At 44.7% G+C, this 18,583-nt stretch overlaps 1 protein-coding gene across 5 annotated transcripts in view; it reads right to left on the reverse strand.

Annotated features, from left to right (window-relative positions):
• FBXL6 (F-box and leucine rich repeat protein 6) overlaps positions 1-18,583 on the reverse strand; it is a 140,642-nt gene that overhangs the window by 29,979 nt on the left and 92,080 nt on the right. For 4 of the 5 annotated variants that reach the window (XM_077271585.1, XM_077271584.1, XM_077271583.1 and 1 more), the window contains exon 3: positions 276-434. The exons of the other annotated variant lie outside the window; for it this stretch is intronic. In XM_077271585.1, coding sequence (XP_077127700.1) covers positions 276-434 — 159 coding nt within the window. The remainder of the gene's footprint in view (positions 1-275; positions 435-18,583) is intronic. 5 annotated transcript variants of the gene reach the window in all.

The following is an 18,583-nucleotide window of genomic DNA, read 5'->3' on the forward strand; positions in this document are numbered from 1 at the left end:
GCAGGGGAGGTAGCATCATCAGTGTCCGGGCAGGGGAGGTAGCGTCATCAGTGTCTCGGTAGAGACGGTAATGTCATCAGTGTCTGGGCTGGTAGGGTCAAATTTTTTTTACATTTTTCTGTTGAACCAAAATTCACAAGCAAAACAACAGAAAGCTTTGCCTGCTCCTTCTCACTGATATTCAGAGGCTCTCACTGATGGTCTTTCTGTCGGCGACCGGTTATGTCCGCGAGCAGTGGGGGTGACATCAGTGTACACTATACCGCTTCACCTACCGATTCTTTATCAGCTCCTCAATGGTCTTCCTGATTTTCATCTGCAGCCGGGGTGGGTTCTCCTTTTTCGGGATCTTCCAGCATGTGCTCACTGACACTTGTCGCCAAAGGTTCGGACTAGAGGTCACCTGGTGCCAGAGACGACACACCTGCGCCAGCCTGATAATGGATAACACTTCCTATCACTTCTCAGCTTGCGCTGTTAACATGGGGTCACAGTCAGGAAGGATTCTCACTATCACAGGTGGTGACAAATTAACCACCACAACCTTTACCGCTGCTATCAGACAAGGACCTTGTATACAATATATCACATTGAATTTTTGTTTAAAAAAAAAATCAGTTGTGTTAACTGTTTTTCCATCATTTTTGTTATTACGTTTTTTTTTTTTTAGTCCTCATCAGGAACTTAAATGGAGTGGGTCAGCCAGAGTGCTCCTGAATCTGAGCCCTATACCTGCATCAAAGGGTGACATCCAAGAATGATGGCTGTCGAAAAAGGTATGAATACCTGAGAAATCACTGGCAACAGGTGGAGACGTATCAGCTGACAGGTCACAGAACATGCCCACTACAATCTCCTACAGAAGGCTACAAATGTTGACGAAGCAGTTCCACCAGCACAATCATCTCTGCACAGGTATGGAAGCCAGTCATAGAAAAATTAAAATTCATAAGGCATTTTCAGGAAGCGAGCATTCACCCTGCCCCCTTTCACACAAAATCTCCAGGAAAGAGCTTACAGTGACTAAAGCCTTTTTGGAAGTAGAACCACACTGAACATATAGTGTAGTGATAAAAGCTAACTAAGCAACAAAGAGCTAAATAATTCAAGTTCCTTTTGAATCTAAAGGCTCCCTGTAGTGTACAGGTAATTAAAACAGGATAACTAATGTGGGAAGAAACCAAAAAGACTGAGATTTTTCGATTCAAGAGGAAGGAAAACAAAAATGTAACACCTTTAGAGGTAGATCTTGTTCTCTTCAGATGAAACTGGACATCTGTAACTAGTCACTTGGGCATCCAAGGAAAGTTATGAATATTGGGGTTCGTATAGATCTGATATTGATGGACATACATTTTCAACTTCAGTACTAATAGGGGTAGAATATGCATATTTTTTCATAACTGTGAAACATGCCTATAAGATCCAAATTAATAGTGGCCAGATAGGAAACATGGCATGGTTGTTGTCAGCTATGAAATGGTAAAATCACAATTAAAAAATATGACCGATGTCGAATGCCTGAGATCTTCAGGAGTGAAGATATCATGAATGTTGAGTATCTCGTAACTTTTTGATACTGAAGCCACATCCCATGAACAGCCCTGTTATGAGTCAAATCCAAAATATAAGAACATGAAGCAATGGGTGGCACTGCACATCTTTGTACCGTAAACCCGTGGCAGCTAATACTATGATGCACTTTAATAGTTTTCATCCGGGGCACATTAAACGAGCATTACCCCGGAGTAAATTCTTGAGGGTGAGCAGAGTAAACAACACCAATGAAGGTTTTGCGCTGCAGTCAGATGAGATGCTGCATAGATTTGAGAAAAGAGGTTATCCACGGAAATTGTTGGAATCAGTTAAAGATAGGGTGACCAATGAGAGGAACGTAGACAACAAACTTTCGTTATCTGATATGAATAGTGACAGAGGGAAAAGACTTACCTTTTGTTTCGCATTCAGTAATATGGATCAACAGATCAGACTGGCCATTAAAAAGAATTGGCACATTTTAGGGCGAGATAGATCTGGCGGAGGTAGCAGCCAGAGGCCCTCTGATAGCGAATAAACAAAGTGTCACAGTGAGGGACAGGTTAGTAAAAAAATCGCATTAGTAAACCGAATCAGAATTGGTTAAATTCCACAGTCCCTAAAGGGAATTTTAAGTGCGATCACTGCTCGTTTTGCAAACAGCATGTCACCGATCGGGTTCTACATATAGGGGCATTGAAACATGTGGTCAATGATTTTATCACATGTAAAACTGACCACGTAGTATATGTTATCTTTTGTCCCTGCAGATACTACTATATAGGGAAGACGATTAGACCGCTTTATGTTCGATTTCGGGAACATTGTAGGTCAGTAACAACGGGTAAAGGAGTACCCCGTCTAATTACCCACATCAAAGAACAACATGGAGGAAAAATGGAAAGTATGACCTTTGCAGGCATTGAAAAGGTTAATTTACAAGCCAGAGGGGGAGCTCTGGATAATATGCTCCTTAGATGTGAAACCAGGTGCATAATGCGAAGTAATGCGATGGGACCACTAGGCTTTAATGACAGTGTGGATATGTCCATATTTTTGTAGTGGAGCTAGTGGTCGTGTTAAATAGATGTTTGGTTATATGATTACCATGTCCCGGTATCGGTTCCCTTACGAATTAGTAGCAGATTCATTAACATATTAATTTGGATGTATTGAAGTATAAGTACTCTAATTGCAATGTATTCAGTCAAGTGTAATATTCTAGCTGTATTTCTTCTTTCAAATGTTTGTTTTTAATTGTGCTTTTAATATGTTTGTATTTTAACTTGTGGGAGGGTTGAGTAGCTGGTGGGGGGAGGTGCCTCAGACGGCACTATATTTCCGCTACCTTACCTTACCACTGATTGACCCGTACAAGTGCAGGCACAGCACGAAACGGCCGTCGTCTTGGTTCTCCCCTGCTCACACGAGCTGAGGCTCAAGTAGCTCTGGCCATGGAATTGATGTGAATATTTTTTCAATAAAGTTTTGAATCCTGAGAAGATTGGTGAGTGCCTTCATCTTTTTTCCTTATATTTGGACTACCTGTTATGAGTCATCAAGGGGGTGTGGGTGTAACTTAGGTGCTGATAAAGACATAGCAAACTCTGACCTGTGTTCAATATCAGGAAAATACATTGCCGTGTTGGATTGATCCACATTTTCACTAAGAGCACTTCCTTCCATAAATAAGAAGCCATTGGTATTTAACTCATTCAATCTCCTGCACTGAATCCTGCATGTGTGTCCAGCCATCGTTAGCCATCTTAGCAAGCATATGTAATGGTATATAGCCATTTCAACTTACTCTGCTTGTTCCATTATGCTGTGAGGTCAACTAACTTTTTCAAAGAGGTTTATGATCCATGTAGGCTTGGACACTTATTTATTAGTGATGAGCGAATATACTCGTTATTCGAGATTTCTCGAGCACGCTCGGGTGTCCTCCGAGAATTTGTAAGTGCTCGGAGATTTAGATTTCCTTGCAGCAGCTGAATGATTTACATCTGTTAGCCAGCTTGATTACATGTGGGGATTCCCTAACAATCAGGCAACCCCCACATGTACTTATGCTGGCTAGTAGCTGTAAATCATTAAGCTGCGGTGATAAAAACTAAATCTCCGAGCGCTTACTGTACAAATACTTGGAGGACACCCGAGCGTGCTCGGGAAATCTCGAGTATCGAGTATATTCGCTCATCACTATTGTTTATCTGTTCAATACATTTATTGTGTCCTGCTGTCTTAATTTAGTTTGATTGATTGCTAACGAGGTAATATTATGAGAAATCTTAGAGATAGCCTCCTACAGTTAAGTCCATATATATTTGGACAGAGACAACATTTTTCCAATTTTGGTTATAGACATTACCACAATGAATTTTAACCCCTTCATGACCCAGCCTATTTTGGCCTTAATGACCTTGCCGTTTTTTGCAATTCTGACCAGTGTCCCTTTATGAGGTAATAACTCAGGAACGCTTCAACGGATCCTAGCGATTCTGAGATTGTTTTTTCGTGACATATTGGGCTTCATGTTAGTGGTAAATTTAGGTCGATAATTTGAGTTTATTTGTGAAAAAAACGGAAATTTGGCGAAAATTATGAAAATTTCGCAATTTTCACATTTTGAATTTTTATTCTGTTAAACCAGAGAGTTATGTGACACAAAATAGTTAATAAATAACATTTCCCACATGTCTACTTTACATCAGCACAATTTTGGAAACAAATTTTTTTTTTGCTAGGAAGTTATAAGGGTTAAAATTTGACCAGTGATTTCTCATTTTTACAACAAAATTTACAAAACCATTTTTTTTAGGGACCACCTCACATTTGAAGTCAGTTTGAGGGTTCTATATGGCTGAAAATACCCAAAAGTGACACCATTCTAAAAACTGCACCCCTCAAGGTGTTCAAAACCACATTCAATAAGTTTATTAACCCTTCAGGTGTTTCACAGCAGCAGAAGCAACATGGAAGTAAAAAATGAATATTTAACTTTTTAGTCACAAAAATGATCTTTAAGCAACAATTTTTTTATTTTCCCAAGGGTAAAAGGAGAAACTGGACCACGAACGTTGTTGACCAATTTGTCCTGAGTACGCTGATACCCCATATGTGGGGGTAAACCACTGTTTGGGCGCACGGCAGGGCTCGGAAGGGAAGGAGCGCCATTTGACTTTTTGAATGAAAAATTGTCTCCACTCTTTAGCGGACACCATGTCGCGTTTGGAGAGCCCCCTTGTGCCTAAACATTGGAGCTCCCCCACAAGTGACCCCATTTTGGAAACTAGACCCCCCAAGGAACTTATCTTGAAGCATAGTGAGCACTTTCAACCCCCAGGTGCTTCACAAATTGATCCGTAAAAATGAAACAGTACTTTTTTTTCACAAAAAAATTATTTTAGCCTCAATTTTTTCATTTTCACATGGGCAACAGGATAAAATGGATCCTAAAATTTGTTGGACAATTTCTCCTGAGTACACCGTACCTCACATGTGGGGGTAAACCACTGTTTGGGCACATGGTAAGGCTCGGAAGGGAAGGAGCGCCATTTGACTTTTTGAATGAAAAATTATCTCCATCGCTAGCGGACACCATGTCACGTTTGGAGAGCCCCTGTGTGCCTAAACATTGGAGCTCCCCCACAAGTGACCCCATTTTGGAAACTAGACCCCCTAAGGAACTTATCTAGAAGCATAGTGAGCACTTTAAACCCTCAGGTGCTTCAGAAATTGATCCGTAAAAATGAAAAAGTACTTTTTTTTCACACAAAATTTCTTTTAGCCTCAATTTTTTCATTTTCACATGGGCAACAGGATAAAATGGATCCTAAAATTTGTTGGGCAATTTCTCCTGAGTATGCCGATACCTCATATGTGGGGGTAAACCACTGTTTGGGTGCACGGCAAGGCTCGGAAAGGGGAGGCGTGCCATTTGACTTTTTGAATGGAAAATTAGTTCCAATCGTTAGCGGACACCATGTCGCGTTTGAAAAGCCCCTGTGTGCCTAAACATTGGAGCTCCCCTACAAGTGACCCCATTTTGGAAATTAGACCCCCCAAGGAACTTATCTAGATGCATAGTGAGCACTTATAACCCCCCCAGGTGCTTCACATAAGTTTATAACGCAGAGCCGTGAAAATAAAAAAATAATTTTTCTTTCCTCAAAAATGATTTTTAGCCCAGAATTTTTTATTTTCCCAAGGGTAATAGGAGAAATTGGACCCCAAAAGTTGTTGTCCAGTTTCTCCTGAGTACGCTGATACCCCATATGTGGGGGTAAACCACTGTTTGGGCACATGCCGGGGCTCGGAAGGGAAGTAGTGACGTTTTGGAATGCAGACTTTCATGGAATGGTCTGCGGGCATCATGTTACGTTTGCAGAGCCCCTGATGTGCCTAAACAGTAGAAACCCCCCACAAGTGACCCCATTTTGGAAACTAGACCCTCCAAGGAACTTATCTAGATGTGTGGTGAGCACGTTCTACCCCCAAGAGCTTCACAGAAGTTTACAACGCAGAGCCGTGAAAATAAAAAATCATTTTTCTTTCCTCAGAAAAGATGTTTTAGCAAGCAATTTTTTATTTTCCCAAGGGTAACAGGAAAAATTTGACCCCAAAAGTTGTTGCCCAGTTTCTCCTGAGTACGCTGATACCCCATATGTGGGGGTAAACCACTGTTTGGGCGCACGTCAGGGCTCGGAAGGGAAGTAGTGACATTTGAAATGCAGACTTTGATGGAATGGTCTGCGGGCGTCATGTTGCATTTGCAGAGCCCCTGATGTGCCTAAACAGTAGAAACACCCCACAAGTGACCCCATTTTGGAAACTAGACCCCCAAAGGAACTTATCCAGATGTGTGGTGAGCACTTTCAACCTCCAAGTGTTTCACAGAAGTTTATAACGCAGAGCCGTGAAAATAAAAAATAATTGTTCTTTCCTCAAAAATTATGTTTTAGCAAGTAATTTTTTATTTTTGAAAGGGTAACAGGAGAAATTGGACCCCAATAGTTGTTGCCCAGTTTGTCCTGAGTACACTGGTACCCCATATGTGGGAGTAAACCACTGTTTGGGCGCACGTCGGGGCTTGGAAGGGAGGGAGCACCATTTGACTTTTTGAACGCAAGATTGGCTGGAATCAATGGTGGCGCCATGTTTCGTTTGTAGACCCCTGATGTGCCTAAACAGTGGAAACCCCTCAATTCTAACTTCAACACTAACCCCAACACACCCCTAACCCTAATCCCAACTGTAGCCATAACCCTAATCACAACCCTAACCCCAACACACCCCTAACCACAACCCTAACCCCAACACAGCCGTAACCCTAATCCCAACCCTAATCCTAATCCCAACCCTAACCCTAATCCCAACCCTAACCACAACTGTAACCCCAACACACCCCTAACCCTATCCGTAACCCTAACCACAAGCCTAATCTTAACCCTATTTCCAACCCTAGCCCTAATTCCAACCCTAACCCTAAGGCTATGTGCCCACGTTGCGGATTCGTGTGAGATTTTTCCGCACGATTTTTGAAAAATCTGCAGGTAAAAGGCACTGCGTTTTATCTGCGGATTTACAGCGGATTTCACCTGCGGATTCCTATTGAGGAACAGGTGTAAAACGCTGTGGAATTCACACAAAGAATTGACATGCTGCGGAAAATACAACGCAGCGTTTCCGCACGGAATTTTCCGCACCATGGGCACAGCGGATTTGGTTTTCCATAGGTTTACATGGTACTGTAAACCTCATGGAAAACTGCTACGAATTTGCAGCGGCCAATCCGCTGCGGATCCGCGGCCAATCCGCTGCGGATCCGCGGCCAATCTGCTGCACATCCGCAGCCAAATCCGCACTGTGTGCACATGCCCTAACTCTAACCCTAACCCTAGTGGAAAAAGAAAAAAATTTTCTTTTTTTTATTATTGTCCCTACCTATGGGGGTGATAAAGGGGGGGGGAGGTGATTTATTATTTTTTTATTTTGATCGCTGTGATAGAACCTATCACAGCGATCAAAATGTACATTTTGGAAGATGGCGGCGCCCATGGAGAAGACGGACGGGCACCGGGAGCCTCGGTAAGTATAAGGGGGGGGGGGGGGGGGGGGAGAGATCGGGGCACGGGGGGGCGAGATCGGGGCACGGGGGGGCGAGATCGGGGCACGGGGGGGGGGGGCGTCGGAGCACAGGGGGGTGACATAGGAGCACGGGGGATGCGGACAGGAGGATGGGGCAGCGGAGCACAGGACGGAGGGGACTACGGGACAGATCGGTGGCTTGGGGGGGGCGATCGGTGGGGTGGGTGGGGGCTCCCATCAGGGTTTCCAGCCATGGTCGATGATATTGCAGCATCGGCCATGGCTGGATTGTAATATTTCACCAGTTTTTTAGGTGAAATATTACAAATCGCTCTGATTGGCAGTTTCACTTTCAACAGCCAATCAGAGCGATCGTAGCCACGGGGGGTGAAGCCACCCCCCCTGGGCTGAAGTACCACTCCCCCTGTCCCTGCAGATCGGGTGAAATTGGAGTTAACCCTTTCACCCGATCTGCAGGGACGCGATCATTCCATGACGCCACATAGGCGTCATGGGTCGGATTGGCACGGGTTTTCATGACGCCTACGTGGCGTCATGGGTCCGGAAGGGGTTAAACAAAACAATTCAGATGCAGTTGAAGTTCAGACTTTCAGCTTTCATTTGAGGGTATCCACATTAAAATTAGATGACGGGTTTAGGAGTTTCAGCTCCTTAACATGTGCCATCCTGGGACCAAAAGTAATTGGACAAATTCAATAATTGTAAATAAAATGTTCATTTCTAGTACTTGGTTGAAAACCCCTTGTTGGCAATGACTGCCTGAAGTCTTGAACTCATGGACATCACCAGACGCTGTGTTTCCTCCTTTTTGATGCTCGGCCAGGCCTTCACTGCGGTGGTTTTCAGCTGCTGTTTGCTTGTGGGACTTTGTCTGAAGTTTAGTCTTTAACAAGTGAAATGCATGCTCCATTGGGTTGAGATCAGGTGACTGACTTGGCCACTCAAGAATATTCCACTTCTTTGCTTTAATAAACTCCAGGGTTGCTTTGGCTTTATGTTTTGGGTCATTGTCCATCTGTAGTATGAAACGAAGACCAATCAGTTTGGCTGCATTTGGCTGGATCTGAGCACACAGTATGGCGCCTCTGAAGACCTCAGAATTCATTCCTGTGTCACATCATCAATAATCACTAGTGACCCAGTGCCACTGGCAGCCAAGCCATCACACTGCCTCCGCCGTGTTTTACAGATGAGGTGGTATGCTTTGGATCATGAGCTGTACCATGCCTTCACCATACTTTTCTCTTTCCATCATTCTGGTACAGGTTGATCTTGGTTTCATCTGTCCAAAGAATGTTCTTCCAGAACTGTGCTGGCTTTTTTAGATGTTTTTCAGCCTTTTTCTTCTTGATGCTTATGAGGGGCTTGCACCATGCAGTGAACCCTCTGTATTTACTTTCATGCAGTCTTCTCTTTATGGTAGATTTGGATATTGATACGCTGACCTCCTGGAGAGTGTTGGTCACTTGGTTGGCTGTTGTGAAGGGGTTTCTCTTCACCATGGAGATTATCCTGCGATCATCCACCACGGTTGTCTTCCATGGGCGCCCAGGTCTTTTTGCATTGATGAGTTCACCAGTGCTTTCTTTCTTTCTCAGGATGTACCAAACTGTAGATTTTGCCACTCCTAATATTGCAGCAGTTTCTCGGATGGGTTTTTTCTGTTTTCGCAGCTTAAGGATGGCTTGTTTCACCTGCATGGAGAGCTCATTTCACCGCATGTTTACTTCACAGCAAAACCTTCCAAATGCAAGCACCACACCTCAAATCAACTCCAGGCCTTTTATCTGCTTAATTGAGAATGACATAACGAAGGGATTGCCCACACCTGTCCATGAAATAGCCTTGGAGTCAATTGTCCAATTACTTTTGGTCCCTTTAAAAACAGGGTGGCACATGTTAAGGAGCTGAAACTCCTAAACCCTTCATCCAATTTTAATGTGGATACCCTCAAATGAAAGCTGAAAGTCTGAACTTCAACTGCATCTGAATTGTTTTGTTTAAAATTCATTGTGGTAATGTCCATAACCAAAATTAGAAAAATGTTGTCTCTGTCCAAATATATATGGACGTAACTGTATATACTGAGACAGTCTGGGGAAGCATTTATGTACAATTTATATCCTGGTTGCTGCATTCACCGCCCTTGCATTAACTCTTTACACTCCATCCATATCGGCCCCTCTGTCCTTGCCTCTCCTATGTATAGCACTCACGCTCTTTTCACATTGCTAAACTGCACAGATCCATTCAGTCCCACCATCCAACACAAGAGACGCTCTCACAAATCACTTAATCATCTGCTTACTCTATCTATCCTCCTTCTCCTAGTCGCAGGAGACATCTCTCCCAAACCTGGCCCCCCATGTTATAGCAAGTCAAACCCCCAACGCTTCACTCAGAAAGCCCTCTAGTCTTACGAATATTCCTTGCATGCCTTCTGGGTCTTTCAATTGTGCCCTTTAGAATTCTCGCTCAGTGTGTAGTAAACTCTCCTTCATCCATGACTTCTTCCTTTCTGATTCTCTTAACCTTCTGGCTCTTACCAAAACCTGGATCCAGCAGTCAGATACCACCGCTGCTGCTGCTCTTTCATATGGTGGACTACACTTCTCTCATACTCCAAGATGAGGCAAGAGAGCAGGTGGAGGCGTTGGTCTGCTCCTATCACCTAAAATGTACCTTTCAGATTATCCCCCAAGTACCCTCACTTGTCTTCCCTTCTTTTGAAGTCCATGCTGTCAAGACTCTACATCCCCTTCTCCATGCAAGTGGCGGTGGTGTATCGTCCTCTGGGCCCCTCCCATCAGTTCCTGGATCACTTTGCCACCTGGCTTCCACTTTTTCGCTCCTGTGACGTGCCCACCCTCATCATAGGAGACTTTACCATCTCCATTGCTTTTCCCCTCAACCCCATCTTTTATCTCTAGCCTCCTCTTTCTACCTTTGGCAGCATACTAACTCTCCTACACATGAAGACGGAAACTCCCTCGACTTGGTCTTCTCCCGGCTATGCATGATTTCACAAACTCCCCTCTCTCAATCTCTGACCACAACCTTCTTTCATTCTCTATCAACTGCCATCCCACTCGGGTCACCCCTACTTTCCACACTTACGCTGTGTGGACACGTTGCGGATTTTTTGTGTTTTTTTCGCTATAAAAACGCATAAAAAACGCATACATTATGCATCCCATCATTTAGAATGCATTCCGCAATTTTTGTGCACATGATGCTTTTTTCCCACGAAAAAAACGCATTGCGGTAAAAAAACGCAGCATGTTCATTAATTTTGCAGATTTTTGGCGTTTTTCCCGCTATTTAATGCATTGGGAAGCTCCAGAAAAAAACGCGTCAAAAACGCACAAAAACATGTATGTTGATTTCTTGCAGAAAATGTCCGGTTTTGCTCAGGAAATTTCTGCAAGAAATCCTGAACGTGTGCACATAGCTTTATAGAAGCCAACATACAGGCCATTAACACCCAGAAATTCATGAAGAACGTGCAATCATCGTTGGCCCCTATCTCCTCCCTCTCATGTCTTGACTCTGCACTGAAACATTACAATGAAACCCTGCAAAGTGCCCTGGATGAAATTGCACCTCCTATACATAGAACAACTCGGCACAGACGGCGACAACCCTGGCACACACGTTTACTACAGCGGCGCTCCAGGTGCGCCGACAGTCACTGGAGAAAATCCAGTCTACCCAAAGAGTTCATCTATTATCAGTTTATGCTTAAAACTCTCTGCCCTTCACCTCTCCAAACAAACCTTTTTCAACACCCTCATCACCTCACTATCCAATAGACCTAAAAGTCTCTGACACTTCATTCCTTACTCAAACCCAAGAGTGCAGGCCCCAACCACGTGTCACGGTTAATGGGGAGGATACTTGTATCATCCCCACCACTCACACCAATTTGTCATGAACCGGGGTTGTTTGGTTGCCCCTGGTTCTTTCTGAAGGGGATTTATCTATATCCTACTTACCAGATCCGGTTTGGAACTTGCAGCTCTCTGGCGCCCTCACCCTCAGGTGAGACCAGGTACTGCATCTAGGATAATTAGTCGCCAGAAAGGCTGCCTGCTATATACTGGCTATTGGGCATGCTGCAGTGAGGGCGATAACTATTCCCACTCAGGCAGGAACAATAATTATCAATGCCGCCGATCGCTGCAAAGACTCCCAATTGCACAGGACACATTATGCTGCCACGAGCTCCGATTTCTTAATTATTAACGGGTCCGGAGCCAACCCAGATTAGTAGGGTAATTCACTTCAGAGGACGCGACCGTACGTTATAGAGCAAGGAGAGACAAGCTAGTAGTTTTATATTTTACTCCAAAAAAAAAGGTAGGCAGTGTTTACAGAGGTATAAAAAGATATTATAAAGAAGACAAATATCATATGTACAATACAATTAAAAATAAAATGGGATTAAGGTTGAAAATAAAACTTACATTTCGTTATGTCATCTTATCTCATGGCCGACCGTGTGCTGAGGAGGAGGGGTGTTGTGAACTCTGTTTTCGGGCTCCCTCTTGTGGTCACTGGTGGTATGGTGTGACTTTTGCTTTGGGCTCCCCCTGGTGGCTGTTTGTTATCCTGCTGGTCTCTGGCTATCAGCTGGTTCGTTATCCTCTGGGAGGTTCCTATATAGCTGTTTTACTTTCACTTGTTGCCGGCTGTCGATGTAATCAGTGCTACTCAGATTCCTTCTGACTACCTTGCTCCCAGTCCATCCAGGATAAGCTAAGTTTTGTTTGCTCATTTTTTGATCAGCAGTGTTTATCATGTTTTCTGTTCCAGCTTGCTAAAATGTAATTCCCTCGCTTGCTGGTTGCTCTAGTGGGCTGAGTTTCTCCCCACACCCCGTTAGTTGGTGTGTGGGTTCTTGAAATCTCAGGATGGATATTTTGTAAGGGTTTTTTATTGATCGCATAGACCCCTGCTCTATTTTCTGCTTTCTAGAACTAGTGGGCCTCTTTTGCTGAATCTGATTTCATCCCTATGTATGTGCCTTCTTCTTACTTCACCGTTAATATTTGTTGGGGGCTTCTATATCTTTGGGGATTATTTCTCTGGAGGCAAGCGAGGTCTTTCTTTCTCTTTAGGGGTAGCTAGTTCCTCAGGCTGGCTCGAGACGTCTAAGAATTTTTTAGGCACGTTCACCGGCTACCTCTAGTTGTTTTGGATAGGTTCAGATTTGCGATCAGTCCAGTTACCATCTCCCTAGAGCTTGTCCTTAGTTTAATCACTTGCTGATCTATTTGTGATCCTCCGCCACTTGGGATCATAACAGTACAGCCGGCCAATAAAGTGTTCATTGCATGGCAGAAGCAGGAGAAAAGAAGCCTTGAGAAATTTTTTTTTTTTTTGTTGCCGTGTGTCTAGCTGCTGTGGCTAGCTTCTCTCCTCCTCTTAATCTTGGTGTGGCTCTGAGTTCAGCTGCTGACATGGATGTCCAGAGCTTGGCTTCCAGTCTGGATCATCTTGCTGCTAGGGTTCAAAGTATTCAGGATTTTGTTGTTCACAGTCCTATGTCAGAGCCTAGAATACCTATTCCGGAGTTGTTTTCTGGAGATAGATCTAGGTTCCTGAATTTTAGGAACAATTGTAAGTTGTTTCTTTCTTTGAAACCTCGTTCCTCTGGTGATGCCGTTCAGCAAGTTAAGATTATCATTTCCTTTTTGCGTGGTGACCCCCAAGATTGGGACTTCGCATTGGCGCCAGGGGATCCTGCATTGCTTAGTGTAGATGCGTTTTTTCTAGCCCTTGGATTGCTCTATGAGGAACCTAATCTTGAGAACCAGGCTGAAAAAATGTTAATTGGCCCTCTCGCAGGGGCAAGATGAAGCAGAGGTGTACTGCCAGAAATTTCGGAAATGGTCGGTGCTTACTCAGTGGAATGAGTGTGCCCTGGCTGCAAATTTCAGAGAAGGTCTTTCTGAAGCCATTAAGAATGTCATGGTGGGGTTCCCTACGCCTGCAGGTCTGAATGAGTCAATGACTCTGGCCATTCAGATTGATCGGCGGTTGCGGGAGCGCAAACCTGTGCACCATTTGGCGGTGTCTTCTGAACAGACACCTGAATCTATGCAATGTGACAGAATTCTGACCAGAAGTGAACGGTAAAATTATAGACGGCAAAATGGGTTGTGCTTTTACTGTGGTGACTCAGCTCATGTTATCTCAGCATGCTCTAAGCGAAAAAAAAAAGGGTGATAAATCTGTCACCATTGGTACTTTACAGCCTAAGTTCATTTTGTCTGTTACCCCGATTTGTTCCCTGTCATCTTACCCGGTTAATGCTTTTGTAGATTCAGGTGCCGCCCTGAGTTATGGATTGGTCATTTGCCAGGCGCTGTGGTTTTGATTTGGAGCCTTTAAAATTCCCTATTCCACTAAGGGGAATTGATTCTACACCATTGGCTACGAATAGACCTCAGTACTGGACACAAGTGACCATGTGCATGACTCCTGTTCATCAGGAGGTGATTCGCTTTCTTGTACTGCATAATTTGCATGATGTCGTCGTGTTGGGTCTACCATGGTTGCAGACTCATAATCCAGTCCTGGATTGGAAAGCTATGTCGGTGTCAAGTTGGGGTTGTCAGGGAATTCATGGTGACGCTCCTGTGGTGTCAATTGCTTCGTCCACTCCTTCTGAAGTCCCTACGTTTTTGTCAGACTACCAGGATGTATTTGAGGAGCCCAAACTCAATTCTCTACCTCCTCATAGGGACTGTGATTGTGCTATAAATTTGATTCCTGGTAGTAAGTTTCCTAAGGGACGACTTTTCAATTTATCTGTGCCGGAGCATGCTGCCATGCGGAGTTATATAAAGGAGTCTTTACAGAAGGGACATATTTGCCCGTCCTCATCCCCTCTTGGTGGAGGATTCTTTTTTGTGGCTAAAAAGGATGGTTCCCTGAGACCCTGTATTGATTATCGCCTTTTGAATAAAATCACGGTCAAATTTCAGTATCCTTTGCCATTGTTAACTGATTTGTTTGCTTGCATTAGGGGGTCTAGTTGGTTCACCAAGATAGATCTTCGTGGTGCGTATAACCTTGTGCGTATAAAACAGGGTGATGAATGGAAAACTGCATTTAATACGCCTGAAGGCCATTTTGAGTACTTGGTGATGCCTTTTGGACTTTCTAATGCTCCTTCAGTCTTTCAGTCCTTTATGCATGACATCTTCCGTGAATATCTGGATAAGTTTATGATTGTGTATCTGGATGATATTGTTTTTTTCGGACGATTGGGAGTCTCATGTTAAGCAGGTCAGGATGGTCTTTCAGGTCCTACGTGACAATGCTTTATTTGTGAAGGGCTCAAAATGTCTTTTTGGAGTCCAGAAGATTTCTTTTTTGGGTTTCATTTTTTCTCCTACTATTGAGATTGACCCAGTCAAGGTTCAGGCTATTCATGACAGGACGCAGCCTACATCTGTTAAGAGTCTTCAGAAGTTCTTGGGTTTTGCTAATTTTTACCGTCGCTTCATAGCTAATTTTTCTGGCGTTGTTAAGCCTTTGACGGATTTGACCAAGAAGGGTTCTCATGTGACTAATTGGTCTTCTGCGGCTGTGGAGGCCTTTCGGGAGCTGAAGCGTCGGTTTTCTTCGGCTCCGGTCTTATGTCAGCCAGATGTCTCACTTCCCTTCCAGGTGGAGGTTGATGCTTCCGAGATTGGAGCGGGGGCTGTTTTGTCGCAGAGAAGCCCCGATGGCTCTGTGATGAAGCCATGTGCTTTCTTTTCAAGAAAGTTTTCGCCTGCCGAGCGGAATTATGATGTCGGTAATCGGGAGCTGTTGGCTATGAAGTGGGCATTTGAGGAGTGGCGACATTGGCTCGAGGGAGCTAAACCGTGTGGTGGTCTTGACTGACCACAAGAATTTGATTTATCTCGAGTCGGCCAAGCGGCTGAATCCCAGACAGGCTCGTTGGTCGTTGTTTTTCTCTCGTTTTGATTTCATGGTCTCGTACCTGCCGGGTTCGAAGAATGTGAAAGCTGATGCTCTTTCTAGGAGTTTTGTGCCTGACTCTCCTGGAGATTCAGAGCCGGCTGGTATCCTTAGAGAAGGGGTGATTTTGTCTGCCATCTCCCCAGATTTGCGACGTGTGCAGCAAGAGTTTCAGGCGGATAGACCTGACCGCTGTCCACCGGAGAGACTGTTTGTCCCGGATAGATGGACCAACAGAGTCATCTCCGAGGTTCATTCTTCGGTTTTGGCGGGCCATCCTGGAATATTTGGTACCAGAGACTTGGTGGCCAGGTATTTTTGGTGGCCTTCCATGTCGCGGGATGTGCGTTCCTTTGTGCAGTCTTGTGGGATTTGTGCTCGGGCGAAGCCTTGCTGTTCTCATGCCAGTGGTTTGCTGTTACCTTTGCCTGTCCCGAAGAGGCCTTGGACGCACATTTCCATGGATTTTATTTCAGATCTCCCTGTCTCTCAGAGAATGTCTGTCATCTGGGTGGTGTGTGATCGTTTTTCTAAGATGGTCCATTTGGTGCCCTTGCCTAAGTTGCCTTCCTCCTCCGAGTTGGTTCCACTGTTTTTTCAAAATGTGGTTCGTTTGCACGGGATTCCTGAGAACATTGTTTCTGACAGAGGATCCCAGTTGTGTCTAGATTTTGGCGGACCTTTTGTGCCAAGTTGGGCATTGAATTGTCTTTTTCGTCGGCCTTCCGTCCTCAGACGAATGGCCAAACCGAGCGAACTAATCAGATCTTGGAGACTTATTTAAGAGGTTTTGTTTCTGCTGACCAAGACAACTGGGTTACTTTTTTACCGTTGGCCGAGTTTGCCCTTAATAATCGGGCTAGTTCTGCTACTTTGGTTTCTCCTTTTTTTTGTAATTCGGGGTTTCATCCTCGTTTTTCCTCGGGTCAGGTGGAGCCTTCTGACTGTCCTGGAGTGGATGTTGTGGTGGATAGGTTGCATCAGATTTGGAATCATGTGGTGGACAATTTGAAGTTGTCACAAGAGAAGGCTCAGCTCTTTGCCAACTGCCGTCGCTGTGTGGGTCCCCGACTTCGCGTTGGGGACTTGGTGTGGTTGTGTTCTCGCTTCGTTCCTATGAAGGTCTCCTCTCCTAAGTTCAAGCCTCGGTTTATCGGTCCTTATAAGATTCTGGAAGTCCTTGGCCCTGTGTCATTCCGTCTGGACCTCCCGGCATCATTTGCTATTCATAATGAGTTGCATCGCTCGTTGTTGCGGAGGTATGTGGTACCTGTGGTTCCTCCGGTTGAGCCTCCTGCCCCGGTGCTGGTTGAGGGAGAATTGGAATACGTGGTGGAGAAGATCTTGGATTCTCGTGTTTCTAGACGGAGGCTCCAGTATTTGGTCAAGTGGAAGGGCTATGGTCAGGAGGATAATTCTTGGGTTGTCGCCTCTGATGTTCATGCGGCCGATTTGGTTCGTGCCTTCCATGTGGCTCATCCTGATCGCCCTGGGGGTTTTCATGAGGGTTCGGTGACCCCTCCTTAAGGGGGGGGTACTGTTGTGAACTCTGTTTTCGGGCTCCCTCTTGTGGTCACTGGTGGTATGGTGTGACTTTTGCTTTGGGCTCCCCCTGGTGGCTGTTTGTTATCCTGCTGGTCTCTGGCTATCAGCTGGTTCGTTATCCTCTGGGAGGTTCCTATATAGCTCTGTTTTACTTTCACTTGTTGCCGGCTGTCGATGTAATCAGTGCTACTCAGATTCCTTCTGACTACCTTGCTCCCAGTCCATCCAGGATAAGCTAAGTTTTGTTTGCTCATTTTTTGATCAGCAGTGTTTATCATGTTTTCTGTTCCAGCTTGCTAAAATGTAATTCCCTCGCTTGCTGGTTGCTCTAGTGGGCTGAGTTTCTCCCCACACCCCGTTAGTTGGTGTGTGGGTTCTTGAAATCTCAGGATGGATATTTTGTAAGGGTTTTTTATTGATCGCATAGACCCCTGCTCTATTTTCTGCTTTCTAGAACTAGTGGGCCTCTTTTGCTGAATCTGATTTCATCCCTATGTATGTGCCTTCTTCTTACTTCACCGTTAATATTTGTTGGGGGCTTCTATATCTTTGGGGATTATTTCTCTGGAGGCAAGCGAGGTCTTTCTTTCTCTTTAGGGGTAGCTAGTTCCTCAGGCTGGCTCGAGACGTCTAGGAATTTTTTAGGCACGTTCACCGGCTACCTCTAGTTTTGGATAGGTTCAGATTTGTGATCAGTCCAGTTACTATCTCCCTAGAGCTCGTCCTTAGTTTAATCACTTGCTGATCTATTTGTGATCCTCCGCCACTTGGGATAACAGAGGGGACACATCTAGATGCATAACACATCTGTATAGCAGCTAAACCCGGGACAAAGACACCTGAAGACTGCTTGCTTCCCTCACGTATTTCTTAGCCTAAACCCAAGGCACTCCAATGTGGTGACTTCACTTAGAGGCTGAAACCTCCCCTTTTACTTAGTGTTATGGCAACCATTTTTCTACCTAGCTCGCTGTTTGAATCTCGTATACGTAAGACACCAGGATCAAGAGGTGCACCACGTCGGGGCGATTCTTTTAAGTGTAAACACGGTGTACTTGCATGACCGGCTTATGGAGAAACCCGCACTTTGCACTTGTTGGGTTTGGCTTCTAGCGGTTTCAGTGCGTTACAGATCACTCGAACATCTGGAATATATAATCCTTATAACTCTAGCCCTGATCGGTGCCAATATATATAACCATGAAAGAACAATAGAAGCTCATGCTTCCTATACGACTTTAACCAGTACCAGGTGGGTGGGGGGAATGAGTAGGGTACGGAGACCTGCTTTTACAGCTCAAAGCCATAAAAATTATTGAGGGAGGGGTGAGAAGAGGGGTTTAGGATTTACACACACAGGCAGAGTGGGAAGAGGGGGATCGGAAAGGCCCACAGCCTGTGCCTGAAAAGTCAA

The sequence above is a fragment of the Ranitomeya variabilis genome, chromosome 6 (genome assembly GCF_051348905.1).
Source record: "Ranitomeya variabilis isolate aRanVar5 chromosome 6, aRanVar5.hap1, whole genome shotgun sequence".
In the NCBI taxonomy this organism is placed as follows: domain Eukaryota; kingdom Metazoa; phylum Chordata; class Amphibia; order Anura; family Dendrobatidae; genus Ranitomeya; species Ranitomeya variabilis.